A 22,524-nucleotide genomic window follows, 5' to 3' on the forward strand; every position below is an offset into this window, starting at 1 on the left:
GGGGCCCAAGCTATACAATGCACCTTCTTTAAAGTGCTAATACCCCATCTACTATATTGCGCAAGGAAGGCCTTAATTCAACTACTTTAAAACAGAGCAAATCAAGGAAGTGGAAGTTATGGAAAATACATATTATAGTTGTTTCTCTGATGCAACAGGCAAGTAAATGCATTAACATGCACAGCCTCTGATTATATGCAGAACCTTTAAAAAAAAATGTCCTCTGTCCTAAATAACTTTCTGTTTGGATTGCACATTTTCAAGCTTGACTTGGTGGGCTAATTACTGAGCTACAGCATGCTTGCATCACTGATTAGCTCATCTTGACATTTTACTCCTGTGACCTGTGAGGACACTTCATCTGGCATATCAACTTTCTTATCAGGAAATTAGATTAAAGCTCAGATGATGTCATGTTGAATTGGAATTATGCTATCTGTGTTTGCAGATGCAACTGCCGTTTATTTAACCCAGGTGGACTTTGTAATGTCAAGCAATGACTGAGCTTCATAACTGCAGTTCTGTGGGCAATGTTTGTGTTGTGCTGTAGCATCAAACACAGGACAGATCTTATTCCTTTCATGTCATCAGTGGCAATGAATGTCTCTCACGTCTTCTGTATAACTATTTAAAGCTCCTGTGAGGAACTTGTGGTTTGTGTTGATTTTGGCGCCCCCTGTGGACAAAGCCGTACCTCTTTTCTTTTTGCTGATTTTGTCCTGTACATGCTTAAGTGGTGGTTTTTAAACAAATAATATAATCCTGCTTTCTTTAATGTATCACTCACTTTAATCTGACACCTACCCCCTGCCAGCAGCTTCAGGCGTTAAAAATAACTATATAGAAATAATCTATCTTGTCGCTGATGGTCTGGTTTGCTTTTGTAGGTCTTATAGATTAACCAGAATTAATTTCAGTCTGTTTCATAACTAGTGAAAAACTCCTCACAGGAGCTTTAAATTACTATTTTAACAGCAGTTTAGCTTCTTTTATTGGTCATTTTCTTTTAATAATCACCTGTAAACCGCTTTGTTTTGCAGAAAGAAACCCAAACAGTGTGAAAGATTTAATGAAAATTATTTCTATGATCTAAGAAGCATTTTGAGCCACATCGCTTAAGTTACATTTTTTTCCAATTCTATCATTTTATCTCATTTATTATTCGGCCTGTAGCTGTCGGGCTTGGAGTGGTATTTTTTTTTGTCGGCACAGTTTGATGCTTTAAAAACTTTAAACGGTGCTGCAGTTTTGCTTTCCTCATTGACCAATTCCAAAATGATACTTTATAAATTCACTCTCCCTGAGGTAGATAAGGCTAACTGTGCTTTTATTTGTCCTGTTCATCCAACTTTAATTATATTCATTCATCGCAGAGCCGGACAAAACCTGCAGTTTGTGCAAATTAGAGTGAGACATTTAACCAAATAAAGGAATCACCTCTATTTCAGTCCTTTAGTGGCTACTGGTTTATTTTAGAACTTAAGTTCATTATTATGTTTTGGGGACTTTTTTATCTTTAACAGGGTCAACTGTCCTTCCAGCCTCAAGACCAGATATGACGTGCCTTATTTTTTAAAATTAATATGGGTAGTTTGATCTTTATCAGCTACTCTCTGCTTCTTTGTAGTGCATTCTTCTTTGATTAGGGGGTTACTACTTTTATATGCCTGCCAGATAATTTGGAATTATTTACCTTGTGTATGTCTTTTTCTTAAAATGTATGTTTTCTTGTTGATTTCGTGTTCTTTTGAAATAATCATAAGCATTAGAATGCATAGCAGGAGAATGATCACTCCCACCATCATCACTGCCTGCGTCCTGGACCAGAGGGTCAGCATGAAAGAAGGCCCGCTCCTGCCAGCAGCAGATGTCCAGCAGGGAAGCAGAGAGTCACCAGCTGTTAAAAGGCTGCTGGGGCATAAGGGGCTCTGACTTATGGAGATGAAGTTTTAGGCAAAGACAAGGTCTCACTAAACTACAGCTTGCTGTCTCTATGTAATGTGTCATGTCATAAAAAAGTGCAAACAGAGATGTTTGTTGTATTTTTTTTCCGGCTCGTAAGAACATATGTTAATTCCAGCTTGACGCCCCGCTGAGGGGCACGGTCAAGCCTTCAACGAGCCTTGGGTGTCGACTGTTAACATGAGTTATGTTTTATGTATTTTTCTTTTGAATTTTTAACATTGTGTGCGTGTGTGTGTATGTGTGTGTGTGTGTGTGTGTCTATGCTTACGTGCAAGTGAGACTGCAGAAAACAGAGGTAGCCAAATGTAAGGAGCTTCATTGAAGGTCTTTCTCCAGGAGATAGATGATTAAAACCTTTTGTAAATAAAGCGTAACTATATACTAATTGCTTATGGAGACAGGAGGAAGAGCTGGCTGCCAAGCTGTAATTTTTGAGTTGTGAAGGTTCAACACCGCCTTTCACATCCTTGAGTTAGCTCGTTTGCATGAAAAAAACCCCACTTTTAATCGAATGTTGGTAACCAAACATTTGTATGATGCAAAATGTGCATCATTATACTGCATTGTTTCCCTCAGACTGAGTAGTGTCAAGAAAATTTGCATTTTATAAGAAGACAAAAATGGGGGTGGGAACTGACATCTCCTGAATTGTCCCAGGATGACAGACACCTAGCATTGTCTTGCATGTAAACAAAACAGCGTGGTATAAAAAAAAACAACGCCACACGTCTCTGGTGGTGTTGTCACGGTGCTTGTTCAGCCGTACCTTCTTCTGTTTCACAAATGCTGTCTGTCGTTTGTGCCTGTCTGCTCTAATATTTGATCCCTCCTCTTCACCGTGGAGACTGAAATGCTCAGACGCACAATGGTGTTCCTCCCCTCAGGAAGGCCTTGTGTCTCTACACGGCGCCACTGACTTGCTAAACGCTTTGACATAATTACAGTATCACAGCACGATGTAATGTCTGCATGTGAGCTGCGAGTTCGCCCTCCCATCTAAACTCGGAGCTCAAACAGACCGCCCATTCTGTCATGTCAAGCCTTGAGTCAATAGAGCATCCTGTCAGAGTGAGTACCGCCTGCCAGCCTGTCAGACAGCCCCACCAAAAGCCCAACGGGAGGCAGAGTTATAGCCTCCCATCTGGAATGATCCCCTGGTCGTAAGAGGTCAGAGAGGACACAGCCGCAGCAACTCAGTGCAGGTAGTTCCCATTGTCATTTTTTTGCCAAAGTGCCTCAGCTGCAAGAAAAATATCTCGCACTGCATGACAGGAACGGGCTGTTTGGGAGAAGTGCATTCAGGGATCAGAACTGATGTCATCATGGTTTATGGATGGGAGTTGCTTTTTTGTGCAGGAAGATGTCTGCTCAAATACACTCTGATCTTTACTAGAAGGTGTTAACTAAAAGGGATAAGAGCAGGAGTTTTAATTCATAAGAATTGAAAGAGTAGCTCAGAAGAGGTGTGAATGATTGCATTACTTCAGAATACACTTACGTGCACTCGTTACGTGTCGTCGTTATTCTAAGTACGGCGCCGACAATAATTCAAGATCCAACATTGAAAAGCCAGATTGTGTTGTGTTCAGGGAAAATAAAAAAAGTGACCGATATTGCTTTACAGTTTTGAAATTGTGTATCAGAGCATGAATGGTTTTCTATTTCTTCACTATTGAAGGGGAGCATTTGGAATTTAGAAGGTAATTTTACTGCAGATTCATGATAGCCTCTACTGACTGTCAGAATCCAAAGTAGACTCAATATTGCTGAATATTGGAAATGCATCTGATGGTTCACTCAAGATTTTTGGCATGCAGTATTAAGTGAAACACAATTAAACTGTAATCTATGTTATGTTTATTGATGTCACAGATCAACTAAAACTAATACTGCATCAACAAGTCCGATAAGTTAAGCTTCCTCCTCTGTGCCCTGATGTTTATTGTTGTGCAAAAAACATTATTGAGCTACAATGCACGCTTGACATGTTCCATAATTAAGATTCCAACATTGGTGCTGTAGTTTATATTTGATCAGTTACACATTAACTTTCTATAATCAAGTGAGTCCGCCGCTGAAAATAGTCCCCCACAATGCTATATGCACTGTGAAAAAACTACATTGCCAGTTGGGTTAAGGGGAAAAAGTCAGCCTTAAAAAATGCATGTATATATTTCTGACCTGTTTTAACAGATTTCCCTTCTCAGTAGGAATAAATAAGCTTGGGGCTGAGTGACACAGACTGTTTAGAAAAGTTGGAAAGTATTGAGATACAGACAGACATATCGCTGGGTTATGTCTCTCCATAGACTTAAAGAAAAACATGGAGAGAATATATCTTCAGCCCAACTTTTAAAATGAAGTCAAAGAAAAAAGAAGTTTTTGTCTGCGTTTGAGGGAAGGCGGATTCAGTGTTTAAAAGACAGACTGAGATGTAGACTGAGAAAACAAGTACTCACCTGTCTGCGCAGGTCCCTGGTCTTTTTGGTCATCTTATCGATGGCTGAGTTCAATGGGTCGCCTTTCTCTTTCCTTCCAGTCTGTGGAAGAAAAAAAACCCACAATAGTTCAGTTACAGTACATGCCAAAACAATGACGTCTGTGTGACTCCCAGTGTACCTCGTAGGAGTCACTTAATCATAACTATTTTGATATAGACTGGCAAACAAGAACATACACTCCATCACACAACGTATGTTTGCGTTACAAGTGTTCTATGATTAGACCGGAGTCAGTGAAAACATGACAAAACAGTTTATGTTATTTTAGCAGTTGGCCTATCTGGCAAGCACTAATTTAGCTGTCGCCAATTCCCCTGTGAGCTGCACTCCCAGTCACTGCCAACTCCTACTAGTGGCTTTAGGAGGGTGTTGACTACCATGTGCTTCACCTGATACACGCAGAGTCGCCGGCTGCTTCTTTACACCTGACAGCAGGGAGTTACACTGGGAGAGCAGCACAGATCCCAGATTCCCCTACTCTCCTGTTAACACACATCCTGAACAACCAGTAGGAGTCGCTAAGGCCGACACCGGGACGGGAGCCCTTGCTGTCTTTCGCACAGTCATATTGCCAATTGTGTTCATTGAAAAGCCTTTGCCAAGGAGGAGGCTCCACTGTCTGCTCTGCCACCCAGGTGCTCCATTTACCACTTACAAGCTCTACTGTTTTTGCTCAGAAGCCATGGAGAAAAGAGGGGTGATTTGTACTACTCCAGTTAGAAGGTTTCCACCTTTACTATCAAACTCGGGAAGGAAGCTTGGCCCGAAGCTTAGAGAGATGCTGCCAGTGTCTTGGAAAGATCCAGTTGTTGCTGCAGGACACGTATAAACGATCCTGAACTCTGATCGCTCTCGAGAAACGCACGGATGCATGTCTCAGGAAGTGGAGAGTGGTAAAAATCTGAACGTACTGTGTATGAATAAGGGTTAATTTCTACTGAATAAAAGTAAATAATTGTCGCAAATTTATCAGTACAAAAGTGTATGAGACAGACATTTGGAGTAAGTAAGAAAAGTAGGTAAAATGAGAGACAGAAAACCCCCAAAAATGCGACAAGTGTGCGTAGAAGTGAATAATGTGCTACATTTACTGCCAACACTTCTCTCAGGTCCTCTCACCTGCTGCATGAAGTCAAATGCCACCACACTTCAAAAAAAAGGTCTAAAAATAAAATGAATCATTATAATCTCTCTGTCCTTTTATTTTGACCACTGCTGAGGGAGAAAGTGTGCGTCATCCTTCCTTTGAAACCAGTGCTATATTAAATATAATGTTCCTGAACGATGCGAGTCGTGCTGTATGAATAGACTCTCCATCATTTTAACAAGCGAGCACAAAAAGGAGGATGATCTGCTTCTTATACATCTCCAGGTAGTCGTGGCTTCTTTTTATTAAAGCATTTTTGTGGAGGAAAAACTTATTAGAAGGAAGATCAACAGATTGCAAGACACATTGATCTTTTGTCAATGCAATACCAGCATACTAAATTAGTTGTGTCGTTGCCAGGCAACCCTCTGACAGTTCTGCTCGGCATAGCATGAAGGCGAAGAAACCAAAAAGAAATGCTGCAGGAAAAACAAATACCTGGTGACAGCGATTCCCATTCATCCCTGCCTGTTTGGAATGAGACAAACTGACCACAACTGCACAACAGCAGGGCTTTAAGTACAGGGGCTATTAAGTTGTTATCCTGTTTAATGAGACACAAAATGTGGTTGCTTATCTCTGTGTTGCTGCACTATGGCTGTGCCTCTTTTTATAATCGAGTGGAACAGAACGCCTCACGTCTATGTGTGACAGAGAACTTAATGTGACCCAATCAAACACCCACCTCATAGTAAACTCACAGCAAGGTTAACACCGCTTGTATTTTCAATGCCAGGTGATCAATCAGGTTGTAAAATGACTGTTTCCACATTAGTTCTGAATTTGCCTGAACGAGAGCAGCAGATAGGGAGAGGTGATGCTGTAAACTCAATCGCAATATATTTATGTGGATTCCTTTTTTCAGTTCAGGAGCTGTAAAGAACTTTTAGTGTGAGCTGGTACCCTTTGCGGACGTTAAAAACAACTATGGCCAACCCATCTGACTTTTCTCCTGTCTTACAAAAGACCGGTTCACGGCGATGCCAACTTGAGGACAAATAAGCAAATATTTCAGCGATTTCTTCTATTTGAATTAGTCACAATCTGAGCTGAATGCGTGTGTCAATAAAGGAATGTGCTGTAGGTAATACCCATGTGTGCAAGGTCACCAATTTTAAATGCTGCTCAATGAAAAGTCGCCATACAATCAGATCGGATTTCCTTTTGTTGTCTAATGTATTGCCGGCTTGCCCTTGGCCAAGGCTCATATAGCAGAGGCTTTCCTTCATATGGATGTTAAACATTAGGAATGAGCCATTTGTCTCCTAGCCCATGCTACAGTTAGTCACCCCCTCTTCTAATAGCAATCACACAATGCAGTCATTTATTGTGGAGCAATGCAGCAAACAGAGGGGAAGAACTCTGACGTGAGGTTCCATCACATATAATGCTAAGGAAAACTTACCTGACCTTAACTTGTCCACTAGGTGTGTGTGTGTGTGTGTGTGTGTGTGTTTGTGTGTGTGTGTGTGTGTGTGTGTTTTGCAACTCTTATTTTGAAACCTACAGAAAAAGGCTATTGATGGTTGACATCGGGGGAGGAGGGAACATGAAGATAGCATTCAGTTGCCTTCCATTATGTGCCACGCACTCATACAAGCACTCCCGCTTTGATGTGCAAGCACAGACAAGCTGTATGCCAAAGCAGAGGACATGACAACATTAGTCATTGTGCTGCCTAAAGAGCCTAATGTGTCATTAAGGCACCAGAGGGACGCTCAGGATTAAAGATGCTCACTGCCAAAAATAAAAATGGGGCTTAACTGGAACCTTTCTGAGGACACTTCAAATGTATTCACATGATTTTATGTATGACAGTGAACCTTAATTGAACTGAAAAAATCAGGCTGTCCCCGACACAAAAAGCTCCTTTTATTATTAATATCGCGAGTATACACAGTGAAAAACTAAATTAATGTGTGCTTTTGTTTTTTTGTTTTTTCCATTTTCTGGAATCAGAAATCCCAGCTGTTTTATTTCTCAAAACTCTGAACTCTTTAATCTGAGTTAAGGAGATTAAAACCGCACAGTGATGTCAGTCTAAAGGGATAAAACCCAGCACCTGTTATTCTGAGCTCCTATTGACAACTGAGCAGTACTTATTGTGCAGAACAATTCTTTCTCACTACTGCATCCCTTTGTGTAATGTTGTATCCTTACCATCTATACAGCTTTATCTTAACATTACAGAAAATAAGAAGGCCATTACTAAAAATATGTCTCCATTGGGCTGCAATTATTCCTCTGCTTGGTATAATATGTCAAAACTCCCTCAATATACGATGAGAAATATATTGCTCATGTTGGGTTTCTTGCAAGACATAAAACTCCCAATTAAAAACGCTACGCATGAATCCCCCATCACAAACTTTATATACATGGCAGGCTACAATTATGAGTCATAGGTTAGTCAATGCGTCAGGCTCATATTCAGCCCGGGTCGGTCCAAAATGATGTCTTTGATTTGTAATGGCATGTGCGGGTATGTGCGTATATGTTTGTGCATGTGCGGGTATGTGCGTATATGTTTGTGCATGTGCAGGTATATGCGTATATCTTGGTGCATGTGTGGGTATGTGCTTATATGTTTGTGCATGTGCGGGTATGTGCATATATGTTTGTGCATGTGCAGGAATGTGTGTATACTGTATGTTGGGGCAAGTGCGGGTATGTGCGTATATGTTTGTGATGTGCGGGTTTGTGCATGTGTGGGTATGTGCGTATGTGTTGGTGCATATGCGGGTATGTGCGTATATGTTTGTGCATGTGTGGGTATGTGCATTTGTGTTGGTGCATATGCGATTATGTGCATATATGTTTGTGCATGTGCGGGCATGGGCGTATATGTTTGTTCATGTGCTGGTATGTTGGTGCATGTGCGTATACATGTTTGTGCATGTGTGGGTATGTGCATATATGTTGGTGCATGTGCATATATGTTTGTGAATGTGCGTATATATGTTTGTGCATCTGCAGGTGTGCACGTATATGTTTGTGCATATGCGGGTATGTGCGTATATGTTTGTGCATGTGCGTATACATATTTGTGCATCTGCATGTGTGCGCGTATATGTTTTTGCATGTGTAGGTATGTTGGTGCATGTGCAGGTATGTGCGTACATGTTCGTGCATGTGTGGGTGAGTGTAAGAAAAGAATCGAGAGAGACAAAGTGACTCCCGTTATTGTATTTATGTTTCCGCTGTGTTTATCTGGGGAAACTATTTGACTCCCCTCTATTCCCATCCAGGTGCACCCTGTATGCCAGCGCAATTTTGCTCTCCAATTCACAGCCATTAAAAGCTCGACAACACACTTGTCTGTTGATTCGATTGTCTCCCATATAGCAATATTGATTGCTTAGTTTTTGACTGCCACATAATGGAATGTGCATGTTCGCCTTCTCTAGTAAACACAAGTCCCCGTGGTGTTTGTCAGACAATGTTCCCAACTGTCCCCATCCATTATTTCCACCCCCTGCTGTGCACTCATTCATTCTCAGTTGGGGAGAGGAAGATGGAGGAGGGTGCCTGAAAATAAACATCTAGTGTGTGTGGGGTAATGGAAGCAGTGGCGGTGGAGTTATTCTTGCCCACTCAGGAGACGGCTGGTGGATGGTGCATGCTGGTGGAACGGCTGAGGGGCCCTGAGCATGTTCGCTCTCTCAGGCCCTCCCAAAGTTAGTGGTGTAATTCAGTGGTGCACTGCAGCGCAAACTGCTTCACTGCATTTCTGACCTCAAACCCTGTAAGGCTGGAATAAGACGTACAGCAGTGTCTGTGCAAGCTGAAAAATGTGCGGAGGAATGTGGCACTTGGTAGCAGGTGTGTCGTTTTGACATTCTATTTTATTTTGAAATGAAGAATATTTCATTGCCATCAAATAAAGGGGTGTATAACATTCATTACAGCTGAATGTTGTTTTAGAATGGCTGGCGAATGCAACATTTTACCTTGTGGCTCTTTCATTTCTCGATTCAGACTCCCTCCTACGTTTGTGTTTCATCACTTTTAAGCATTATGCGAATAAATGCCAAAAGCTTTCATTTCTGACAACAAAGGAGCGTACAGACATAATGGAAATGCAGACCATCAATACACTTTGGAGGTGACTACATTCACTCTTTAATTGAACTTAACTGTGTTTTATCAGCATGTCTCTCTGCAGTCAAACGCTATATAAAATGACAATGCAAAGCGAACGGCTGAAAACGAAGGATGGCGAAAGCAGTGAGGAATGAATCTGGTAATTCATAGGCAATAACATGGCAAATCAAAGGAATGGGCAGATGAATCAGAGAGAGGAAAATAGACGACAGGACGGGGTGGGGGGAAACAGGGGGGCCGCAAGGCATTCGGTCTCATTGTCTCCCAGGATCAATGTGTTAAATGACATCAATTCCGTCTCCTTGTCAATTCAATTAGGCAGGAGCGAAAGGTACAATTACTGTCCAATGTGGTTACACTGTCTGCAGCCGGCTTAAAGGGGAAGGCAAGCTGATAACGAGAGGTTGAGAAAGTGTTTGTGTATGTGCAGGCCCGGGGTCGGGGTTGATAATAGTGGTAACATGTTGGTCGGGTTACCAGCAGATAATGGGTAGCTAGATGCTCATTAAGATAAGTTGGGCTCCCTCCGCTGTAGTGCAAAAGACGGGCCAATTTGACTTGTTCTCATTAAGTGGGACTTAAAGAGGTGCAGCGGTGGCTATCAGCTAGTTTGATTACAGGATACTGAAAAGAGAAACACGCTACGACGCCTGCGGCTGGAAGAAATACTTCCAGATGAGTGGTTCAGATTAGACTGTGTTTTTTTTTCCTGTCTTTAAATGAGATGACAGAGCAACACAGTACAGAAATAGATGCCATATCATAATCTCATTATAGACATTATAAACCCCGGGCGAACTAATAGATATACAGTTCAGGCACAATGCAATGCAGAAGCAAATAAGGATGAAATGTAATGCCCGATACTGTGTGTGTGTTTGTGTGTGTGTGTGCATGTGTGCGTGTGTGTGTGTTTCTAAGTGTGGGCACACACTCAAACAGAAGAGTTGGATTATTATTGTTCCCAGGGGATTAAAAGCTTTAAACTTGGTTTAAATAAATTTGTTAGAAAGATTATATGTCATGTTGTTTCTCCATCTATCCATTATCTATACCTGCTTATCCTGTACAGACATTCAGCCAGACTGGACAGGCTATTCACAACACACAGTTTAATCTCAAACATACATGTGTGTCTTGAGAACGATGGGGAGAACTAGTGAGCCACAAATATTTCTTATATACTTATTTTTGCTTTTTATGTACATCTTTAAAGGTATATTAAGTAGGATTTTCCAAGAAAAATAAAATATAGACCTTTACAAATATAATATATCAAAACCTCACTTCTATAAACATGGTGAGTGTGTGTGTGTGTGTGTGTGCAGACCCTTGAGAGACCCTTCCCTCTGCATCTATTCTGTTGTTTTGCTCTGCACGGGACCTTTTCAGGAGGGGCGCTGTTGTGGTTCCCTGAGCCAATCACAGCTCAGTGTTGTATGGTAGTGTAACATATAAATAGAAGGCAATGACTCTGCTAATTATAAGATGAACTGAACTTGTTTTGAACCTTCGCCTTCTATGACACATGGTTGCAGCAGGGATATGACCATAGCTTGACCTTTAATCGTGTGAATCTGAGCCTAAGGACTGAAAATTGGTGAGCAGTGTTACACTGTACATAAATGTTGGTAAAAATTGGCCGAATAAATAATATTTTCACATTAACCCCTCAGGGCTGCACTTGCTTTGGCTACTTTTGCTGCTGTCTCTCATAAGCTGCTTATTCTTTCGTCTGTTTACTATGAAAGAGGGAATAGAAAGTTGGCCTCTTGTCATGTTGAAAAAGCTCACTGTAGGCATTGATTACCAGATTAGCTTCATGCTGTTTATCTAATGTCTTCAAAGACATGGATAAAGGTCTGACCACTGGACTTTCTTTAGTATTAATGAGGCTTAATGAATGTGATAATGACTGACGGTGGTGGCTCTCAATCCTTGTCCTTGGGACGCCGGGTTCACCACATGTAACTCATTATCCTTCATGTTTCACAAATTGTACACATCAGTTACCATTTTGAGGAGGGCGGACGGACTGCTTGTCCAGCCTGTTTCATTATTAACTTAGTGAAAACAAATGGACTCTAAAAAAAATCATTACTTTGTGTTCTTAGATGATACAACTGATCGCCGGGGGATGGCTGTTTATCAATAAGTCTGGTTCTGCTCCAGGTTTATGCCTGTTAACAGTAGGTTGCTAAGGGCAGGCTAATTGGTAGCTTAATAATTGGTCTGATTGGTAAATTATATAACTAAGAGGACTTACTAGACCTGCTATATGTGTATTATTATATTGTCATAAGATAACTTTTGTTAAACCATTGATTATTGTCTAAATAAAGTTAACGTTATTCTGCTACTAACAAGCTAACCAAGGAAGCTAACCATAGCATAGCAGATTTCTGCCGGTTAACAGGAGGTTGCTAAGGGCAGGCTAATTGGTAGCTTAATGAGTGGTCTAAGTGGTAAATTATATTACAAAGAGTACTTACTAGACCTGGTATATGTATATTATTATATTATCATAAGATAACTGTTGTTAAATAATTGATTATTAGCTAAATGAAGTTAACGTTGTTCTGCTATTAACATGCTAACCATAACAAGCTAACTATAGCATAGCAGGCATCCTTACATATTAGCGGTGCTGACTCATGTATTGATAGCAGCACACACACATGCCCTACACACACACACTCCTGCTCTTGGAGAATGAGTATCCCGAGCTTATACGGAGGCTTCACGGCTTCTGTCCTCTATCACGGTATCTGTAACGGTGCTGTTGGAGCCTGGCAGTCTCCTGTAACTTAGAGTTAATGCCGCTGAGAATGACACAGCCTGAGGAGGAGCCAGAGCGCCTTCTGGCACAAGCTCTCTCATGTTTAATGGCTGATGCCGTTTGCTTACTCCTCTCATTACACTGGCTCATGTTTAGACTGTGGGCCTGTCACTGGCTATTAGCATCTGTGGTCAAGCAGGCTGTGGATGAGAGGAAGCATCTGGCTTATCATCAAGCACATCGTAAGTACGAAATGAGCAGTTTGTTTAGGCTGGGGTAAACACAGAATGAAGGATAAGAACCCGTACGTGTATGGAAACAGTATTTATTAGGAAATCAACATTCTGAGTCATAGAAATCAGGAATGATATGAAGACTAGAGCTGGCGATGATGTTTCTATACATGCATGTCCTTGCGTTTTTTGGAGGGCATATCTTCTTGATTTGACTGACAGGAAACATGGAGAGGAAGCAGTGAGGATGACATGTGGCAAAGGTCAGGGGCCAGAATCAAACCCACTAACACTGCAGTGGTATGCATATCAAACCTCAAGGACATAGGGATGCCCCTCTATTCTACATATGCCAACACAATGTTGTCGTCAGGCTTTGGCCGGGGGTTACAGTAAAATCTAAATGACCCAGTGGGCCTTTCTTTTTTTTTTAGATACCCCCTGATGGCACCATACAAACTGCACAACATAGCTTTTTATGTAACAGTGACAATTTGAGTAGGAATAAAAATGTAACTGGACATAAATGAGGGGATACAGAGAGGGCAGAGAGGGGAGGCACGAAACAGAAACTGCAGCAGAGTCGGAGGTTGTAGCAGGATGAGAAATAAACAGAAACAGAGACAGACAGAGCAGAGGACCTGTGCTTCCATTGCTTCTTCTCTGTATTTGATTGTGAAATATATTTTAATTTTATGTATGTACCTGAAAAAAAGTGCCATCACGAAAATGGTAGTCTGTGATTGCTCACAAAACCTGTGCCAAGGTTCTGAATTCTCAGAAAGAAGCCGGTTCTTGGAAATTCAGACCATCTACATCCCTTTCACGTAGACGGAGGTCACAGACATTCGAGAGATTATATTATCCATCTCCCTTAGTCAGAGACAATACACTCGCATTAGAAAGGCTCATATCCTTTATATATCTGTTTCTCAGACCAGGACGAAGGTACCCAGCCTAAAAAATGGCCACTGACTGGGCTAACACAGAGACAGACTCAGAGAGGTAGAGCTGGAATATACAAGGATTTTCAGGGCCTCTGAAGTTCATAACATTCACAAGTTATCGCTTGAAGATGTGCCCGACAGTGTGGAGATACTGAACTCTTATATTGCCTGTTGAAAAACCAGGTTGGCCGCGTGGAAAAAGACACTTTTCAGATACACGTTTAAGGCTGAGATCCAAGTCTCCACACAATCTCAAATGCTTTGAGAAAAAAACCATGCAGAAAATCTGCCTTGGTAATTCTGATTTGGGTGATTTACTGATCCTCGCATCCTTAACGCGTTCCAAAAAAACACTACACGCAGCTACATGCGATGCAACGTCACGCAGCGATGCAGAGGTTTAAGAATAGAAGCATGCAGAGGAGGAGGAGGGTTAAATATTAAGTGTGTCGGGCGGTAAGCCAAGGTTTTAGGTGCATAGTTTCAGGAGAATAAGAAAAGGAGCGAGGGGAAATGTCTGGTTATCAGACTGAAAGAGAGAGAGCAGGCAGGGGATAAAAAAGTCTAGTCCTACTGCAGCAGTATGGGGAGCTAGAGCAATGCTGCCTGAAGCCTCCCTGAACTGAATAGCAAGTAGTTTTGCGAGGGAGGGACTGAAGGAAGGGCAGCAGGAGAGGAGAGGAGCGAGGGAGGAGGGGGAGGCTGAGAATAGGTTAGAGAGGGTGAGAAAATAAGAGAGTGGTGTGATATCTGTGAGAGCAGAACGGTGGTAAAGAGAAAAAAAAAAGCGAGTCAATGGGGTGAGAAGAAGGTTTGAGTATCATTGATGTACTTTTGTTTCACCGCAGAGCTGGAAAAAAAAGTCAATTTATCACACAGACGCTCGCGCACACGCTTGCCCACACATGCATGCACAAACATGACGCGGCTGTCTGTGGATGCTTGATGTTGTGTTTGAAATGTGTGAAGCTTCAACGCGAGTCAAATGCGGCAGATCGGCTACAACACCTACAACAGGGAGTGCAGGTCAATCCAATTCAAGGACCTGTTCTTAATACCAGTAGGGATAATCCCATTTCATCATCATTTTCTCTCCCCTGCATTGCATCATCACCCGCCCCCCTAAGGTGGATCACACCAAGCAATGACAAGCTATGAATTATGGGATATCCTTGTGGTACACAATGGACACATAATAGACATTAGTGGGGACTGCGGGGGTCGTAATATGAAGTACTTATCTTTGAAATTGATGTCAATGCCAGACCTGCCTTATGCTGATCCTATATGTCGATAAAGGTGCTGTTAACACTGATTACTGGCTGTGGCTGTCATGTCAATAAAAAAGTGTCTGACTTCATGGGCTATTTCTTAGTAAAGGATATCAGTACTCAAAGTTAAACACTCTGTACCACACAAACCTACTTAAATGCCTCCATAGTAAGGGTGCAACGATTACACAACCACATTAGTGGCCAATGAATCTAATTGTCGACAATTAGTCGGTTGCATCATCATGCATGGTTTTCATGCTCTGTGCAGACATAACATAATTTTCCAGGGCTCGGTTTGGCGAGGGGTGAGCCATCTCACATCCCTACTATCTCTGCTGAGAGTTGCCAATGCAAAACAGCGCTCGGGAAGCGACAGGTAAACAGAACACAGCAGAATGGCGGCATCGATGCAACACCATCGTGTCCTACGACTGCTAAAGCCTGGGAGCTTTTCACCATCAAAGAAAGGATCGCCTGCAAGATCTGTAAAGCGGACCTTGCTTATCACAGGAGCACGTCGGTAATGCACGAGCATTTGAAGAGAAGGCTCGTTGGACATTGGATGATGCAGACTTTTATTCATGTTGTCTATTGACTCCTAAAACCCTCAGTGGCTGCATGGACATGGACATAATTTGTCATTCCTTTGATCTGACTTTGGTAAAAGTGCTTTTAATGTTTTTGCTCTCTCATCGTGGTCTGAGCTGCAGGGTCACCTTAAACTGGAGCGATTTATTAGCTCGGAAGGCTATAAAAGCAGAATTAAGGAGCATTTGATGAGCGAATGTCTTATTGCTGAATGCTGTTAGTGTTAGATGAATTTTCTGCTTGTTTAAACTGACAATCTCAAAGATTTCAGTTTCATTCTAAGTAGGCACCCTCTAATGGCCATATACGGTAATTGCGGGAGGACACAATTTAACCAGACGTCTACGGCTGGCTCCCTTTGTAACAGTTGTAACTCTTGGTTTTCCTCTCTGACGGTTGTCGATCTTTTCTTAGTTTGTTCAGCCATAGTAGATTACTGTTTACTCGCAACACTTGCAGAGACAGGAAACCCTCTCTTGCAGACCAACCACTGCTGGCTGATGAAGAACGCGTCACTAACTGGGCACCGCTTGTGATTTTTTCCGCGAATGTCGCCACAGACACCCAATCTGTAATAATACTATATACTGCAATTGCAAAGGCTTTCATCAGTGGGTCATTGGCTCAATCACCATTGTGTTACCTCATTTGGCGATAGATAGATATTGACTTAACAGGCATTTATTTACATGAAAATCTTTAAGATTATTACTTTAAGTCTGTTCTGTATGTTTAACTTTTTATGCTGCTGTCTCGGCCAGAACTCCTTTGTATAAAAGGTTTTGTATCTCAATGGGATCATTCCTTATAAAATAAGGGTTAAATAAAAAATAAAAATAAAAGACCCAAACAGCTCAGTTAATTAGCTACTCAGCTAGCTAACGTTAGCCATCTAGTTGTATTGGCTGTTAACATTAATATAACACTGTAGTGCTGTAGAAAGAACCTGACGCATCTCTCTTTTAAACATCAACTGCGTCATTAAACTTAACAGTCCAAAGTTACGGCCACGCTCTGTGATTTTTCACTCATTTACACTTTCAGTCCCTCACCTTAAAACCTTCGTCTTTTTCTCTCCTTCTCATCTCGTTTCCTTCCTCCTTTTAATGACCTTTTGTATCACTAGGAGCCAAATCAGCAGCAAAGTTTATTAAAAGTTATGGTTTTGAATGAAGAACTCATATTTATTGTCTTGACCGATGGTTACCACCAAACCTGATAGCTAACTAAGAGCCATCAGGCACTTTTGCAATTCATTATCCAATTAGTCAACTAATCCTCTCAATAATCGATGGCTAGCCGACTATCAAAATAGTCATTAGTTGCAGCCCTACTAAACAGGTATTCATGCAGTATAAAAAGTCCCAGGAAAGAGTCAAACATGAAATATAAATATCCTATGTGGCACGTACATTAAATCTTAATACATTAAATGAACACTTCATAAAAAATCATCACGAGGACATACTCTGAACTGAACAGGGACGTCGACAAGCAAGACATATGGATGAAAAAAGTGTTGAGGCAAAAAATAACTACAGAAGAGGCTGGCTTGTTGTGTCTGCACATTATTCTGCCTCGCACTCGTCTCAAGAGTCCATCCATGCTTGCTTGATGGTCTCTTTCCAATCATTGTTTGCGATTGTCAGCCTGACTTATACTGTGTGGAGCACAGGGTAAAAGCGCAGCGAGGTAGCTCCAGAAAACTTTTTCACTTACTGACAAATTTTGGCACCATTTCATCAGCCTCACACAGCCTCTCAGAAATAAGACGTAATGTGGACGGGTCGTCTAACACTGACGCAGTTTTTTTTGTTTTTTTTCAAATACTTTCGAATACACAGGAAGATAATCACATGACACTTTTAAGAAAATTGTGACCAGGAAACAGGTTGTCCAGACCTGGCTGTCCCTTGCTTTCCCTGTGAATGTGCTGGTTGGCGGGGATAGCAGGGACTATGAAGAATATTATGCGTGTTTCTCTGTAAACCAGGATAATGATGAGTCAAGCTGCTCTTCTGGGTGGGTTGTTGTGTGAAGGTAGCACTAATCAGGGATTAGGGTGGTCTAGGAAGAGGGGGGGAAAAATAGCCTCAAAATCTGACAGCCAAATGTAGCCAGCATGCGGATCAAATAAAAAAATGCTAATGATAGCTTGATAACGCTACCCCTACCTGCTGCTTATTGTGCCTAAGCCCACCGTGGACACAAACAACACAGATGTGCTGTACGATGCGAGGCAACACTGCGCTCCCTCGCTGTAATGATCCAGGGTGCAACAGCTTCAAAGACTGCCGGAGCCGGCTGAACTGGTGAAATGATTATGTCTCCCACCAGCCTTTCATGTGGGCTTTGTCAGTCCAGCCGCACGGCAGCGCAAGCCGCTAACAGAGTTGTTTTTGCTATTAGAAACGAGGAATAAGGAAGAGAAAAGCCAGAGAATATCTGGACATGATGTAAGTGCACTGTGTGAAGACGGATCAGCAGATAGGACTTACTGTCATGGTGGGTGTTTGGGGATTGATGTCTTTTCAGAGGATATCCATTCTCTTCCTTAAGCTGACTTATAAAATGTATTGCTACAATGGACGCAGCTGTTTGAGTCCAGCAGTATTTTCAGGAAATGACATGTGGACGTCACCCTTGAAAATATTGGCTGTCATTTATCAATCCGTCTTGGAAACAGCACCGTTTGGAGCACTAGCAGAGACGTATGCACCTCTCTACGTCTGATTTATTAACGTGTCGTGCAGCATCTAAATGAGCACTGATTTGATCACACACTGATAAATTGATTCAGCTCTGGAAACAAGGACATGCTGCACCAGTCCCTTATTTACATATGACACACCCTTATTCATGTGTGTTTGGCAACTTGTGGCCTATTGAAAGAGATGACTGGTGCAGAAAACATTTCATACCGAGATATATCATCGTTTTTGCTCCTCACAGACCTTTCAAATGATTCCATGTAGACTGAGTGCATCTTCTTATGCTGAATAATGTATTACATGACCTATAAGACATACAACCTTAATGTTCTGTAATGCACAGTGTTGTCCAAGAGCAACACATTCCCAGTGGGTGGATGCAACAAAAAATGCTACATTTGTGAAGTTTGTAATGTTAAAGGTTTGTTTTGAGTACTTGCATCACCAACGCAATAGTCTGTGATACAATTGACTACACACCCATGCTTGTCGCCAGAACGCCTCTAACTGTAATCACTGGGTTCATTCATTCGAGTGTCCTTAAAAGGAAGTCGAAGTAGGACAGGATTGCTGCAGAGTGACAGATTACGAGGGAGAGGCACGTCCGTTCAGTCAAAGCTGTTTGGTGTCCGTGTTTCTTTGCTCGTGGCGTTTAGGATTCAATTACATGGAGGTATCCTTGCATCTTGGAAATATGGGTACAACGGTGGCGGCTCAGACTCAGACTAACAACTGGACGTAACTGGACTGGACTGACGGGACTCTGGGCGACTCATTGAGCGTTTCCTTTCTGTGACTTAATTTCTTTCTTTACTGATTCTTTCTTGCAGTGAATTTATTTTTTGTTTCAAAGGACTCTATTTCATTTAACCAACTGCTTTTGGTTTTCTGATATTGATTGGTTGAGAAGGAAACCTTGGACTGGACTTTGAACTTCTGGAAGGAACACTTTGCTTTTGTCTGTCTTCTTCTATTCCCCTGAAATAATAATACATTTGATTGATTTTATTCAGGTTGAGGTGCTTTATGTTTGTTGAATATATATATACACATATGTTGCATTTGGGGTTATTTCTAATTTGTGCCCACGACCTCAAGGCCGCTTTTCACCAGCGGTTACTGTTGCTAGGTTACGAAAGTTAACTGAATTTCATTTACTAGGATAAACCCCTTGAGATCATGTTTTCAAGGGGGTCAAGTTGTCTGGCGGCACTTTGGCTTCCCTCAGTAGTGATCGTTATGTCTGTTTGAAATTGTTCTGTACGCTTAATATTTGCTTTTATTCAAGGACATTTTACAAAGCAGCAGCTCTGGACCTGGAAATTGTACCCGTGAAAAAGCCTCTTCTACACCATTGTTGTTGACAAAGTTGATATCCAAAGTCCCGCCCCCTTCTAGATTTGAATTGGTTGTTTGGTTCAGTTTTGTTCAGCTCTAAACCTAACTGGCACCCCAGCAGTTGGTCACACACTGTGTCTATGTTCATGGCAAGTGGCAATCTGAGGTGTTGGACTGCATTAAATTGTAAGGGTGCTCACATGACTGTATGGCAAACTTTAAGACTGGAGTTCTCCAAGTAGAGGTTAAGGCTTTCAGAAGTAATGCAACTCATATCTACTGAGTGTATGAAATAAAAAATCTTTAAATCATAAGCAAATAAAAAGGAGCCTTTTCAAACCTTATACATGAATAAGACATAATAAATAGAGAGATAAAACTTCTTATGAAAATTCCCTGACATGTTGAGAACCTTGGCTATTCTCAGACTACCGTGCGCTCTACATACCAATAACAGTAAGAGTAGTCTGGGAGCAGCTGAGCAGGAACGTGTGGGCATCACAACGAGGGTGAAGTATGCCCCTGGGCTGGCCAGCCTTATTTTCAATGCTGTGACAGGGTCAGGCCTCTGCTGAGGGTTATCGTCTTAATTATGCATGGCCCATCTGGTAGACAAGGCTGTGGTGCAGGTGGGCAGCTGCACCAGACAGCAGCTGATAGAAGAATGACGTGATGAATAATGTCCATTCCAGGTTCCTAACAACTTAAATTGAGCGATGCTAACGGTAAATGTAGCCATTTCTTTGTCACTCAGGTTATAAAGACAGACAGTGTAATGTAGTAATGTGTCATGCACATTACAGACCGGGCTACGAATAAGCTCACAGGTTGCTAAAAATCCATCCCTTTATATTTACATTGATGCTGCAGCTAATTTTACATATAATGTAACAAAAGCACTGCCCACAAGTTCAACATTTATAAACAAAGAATGATTTTGATTTCACTCTAGATTTCTAGGTTTGAAATGTGTCGTGTGCATAGAGAGTAACTCGTGCACAAGCGATTTCAGGCGCTGGGACACAGTGCAAAATGCACATATGCACAAACAGGCACGAAGACAGCAGAGAGGAAGTGAGGCTGAGAATTCTTCTTCTTGTCAGAGGATTTAGCTGCCATTGTACTGCCAGAGACAGTGCTCTGCATTTTAATGAAGGGTGCAGTTTTCTATCCTGTGGCCTTATGATGTGACAATTGGAATTTTTTTTTTATTTCCACAATGCAGGGCTTTGGGATGCGTCATCATGTGACGTCGTATTGCACAGATCTGACGAACTTCTTTATCTGTACCCCTGCCTGCGGTCAATATAAAGCATGGGCACTTAATGCTAGTGGAACATAACACGTGTTCATATGATGGTTAAAGTACACTCGATGCCATAAGTGATACTAAGAGGCTGCATTTTTATTTGACAGCCACAGATGCTGAGCATGGAGGGCGCAGGCCCAACTTCGACTCCCATCCTCGGCCCTTCACCGCGTGCCATCCCCACTCTCCCCTGTTTACGACACTATCCAGCAGCCCCGGCTACTCCCTGAACAAAGTATCCAGAGCCGTAAAGACAGAGAGTCATGTCAGTGGAGTTCCAATATGCTCCATGATCCGCCATTGCGTTGTCGCAACTCTCTCTCTGTACGGCTGTGAAAGTAGCGTCACTCACTCACTCAGTCACATACAGACCCATGTGTAGGCCTGACCCCGGCGGTCAGCGAAAAAGGCAGATAATAAGCATGGACAAAACCTTATTTGCCACATAGTTTTTCAGTGTTCAAGTGTTTATAGTATACAATTTCTGATTTATGCACAGGTAATGAAAACTGCACAGTGACTAAGGAGAAAATGTTCTTTCTAAGTGTGTCAGTGTTCAGAAAGATATAGAAATATCAGACCCTATTCATGACTGTAATACAATAGAGGTCCTTGTGTCCTTTTTGTCCTTGAGTTTAAAGCACCAGGTCGTTCGTCTGTTACCTGCAGGTAACGATTAGTCAACGTTTTTATTTACTACGACCAAAAAGCAACCATAGAATGAGTCAGAGCCTTTAAAAATGTTGCTTACCTGCCAAGTCAAGCAAATAAACACTTTAGCCAAGTTTAAGGATACTGCCAAGCCTTATTAAAGAACCATTATATACATGTTTTTCACAACTGTTTTACACTATAATTGTCAAAAAATGTATTCCTATTTTTTCAGAAACAACCCTTCTCAAACTGTGCCACAGCAAGAGTAATGTTATTCCATCCTTGGTCGTTTTGTCCCTGGTTGTACATTTGTACATTTTTTCGTCAAATATTTACACTGATGTGTCCCCAAAAACATGGCGCTGGCGTCATTTGTTCCATATGAAAACAAACGCCAGCTGCCGACTAAGATGACACACAAGCCCCCGAAATACCCTGAAGGCATCGCAGTGTGATTTAAATTCTAAAACCCAATTCCAGCCTGCCGGTGTAATGATCTGCATTGTGCACCAACTGTTACTACATGACCTCTAATCCTTAGATTTGTTTTAATACTAAGATCTAGAAACAGACAAAGCATCTTTGCATAGTTCCTTTAGTTAGGATGTCCTGTCCCTCGTCAGAGTATTCAGGTAGCCTAGTTTCATCACACACCAAAACACATGACTGTTAAGTAATAAGGCCTTTTTCTCACTGTCCTTGATGGAGGCGGCAGCCTTAAAAATGGAGCTGAGAACCCCATGAGGATTAATAAAATGCAACTTTAACAACCCTGTTATGTCATTGTATGAAGGTTTGTGGGGATTCCCGCAGAGGAAATCCCTCCTTTGTAGTGTGTGCAAGATATTTGTGATAGTTTAAGATCATACAGTTGTTCTAAATCTGTAATAGACCTAAAATAACTTCAGCAATCAATCATTCAAAAGCTCTAAAAGCTTTGACATCTGCTGTGTCACTGCACATTTTCTGTTGTG

General features: G+C 41.7%; 1 protein-coding gene across 1 annotated transcript in view; it reads right to left on the reverse strand.

Moving 5' to 3' along the window:
• The window catches only part of ctnna2 (catenin (cadherin-associated protein), alpha 2), a 335,256-nt gene that overhangs the window by 87,446 nt on the left and 225,286 nt on the right, over positions 1-22,524 (reverse strand). Inside the window, exon 8 of the mRNA XM_069665324.1 lies at positions 4,425-4,505. Coding sequence (XP_069521425.1) covers positions 4,425-4,505 — 81 coding nt within the window. The remainder of the gene's footprint in view (positions 1-4,424; positions 4,506-22,524) is intronic.

Source organism: Semicossyphus pulcher, unplaced genomic scaffold (assembly GCF_022749685.1).
Source record: "Semicossyphus pulcher isolate SPU_LCO1_2020_fin unplaced genomic scaffold, fSemPul1.0.p SCAF_17, whole genome shotgun sequence".
Lineage (NCBI taxonomy): Eukaryota > Metazoa > Chordata > Actinopteri > Labriformes > Labridae > Semicossyphus > Semicossyphus pulcher.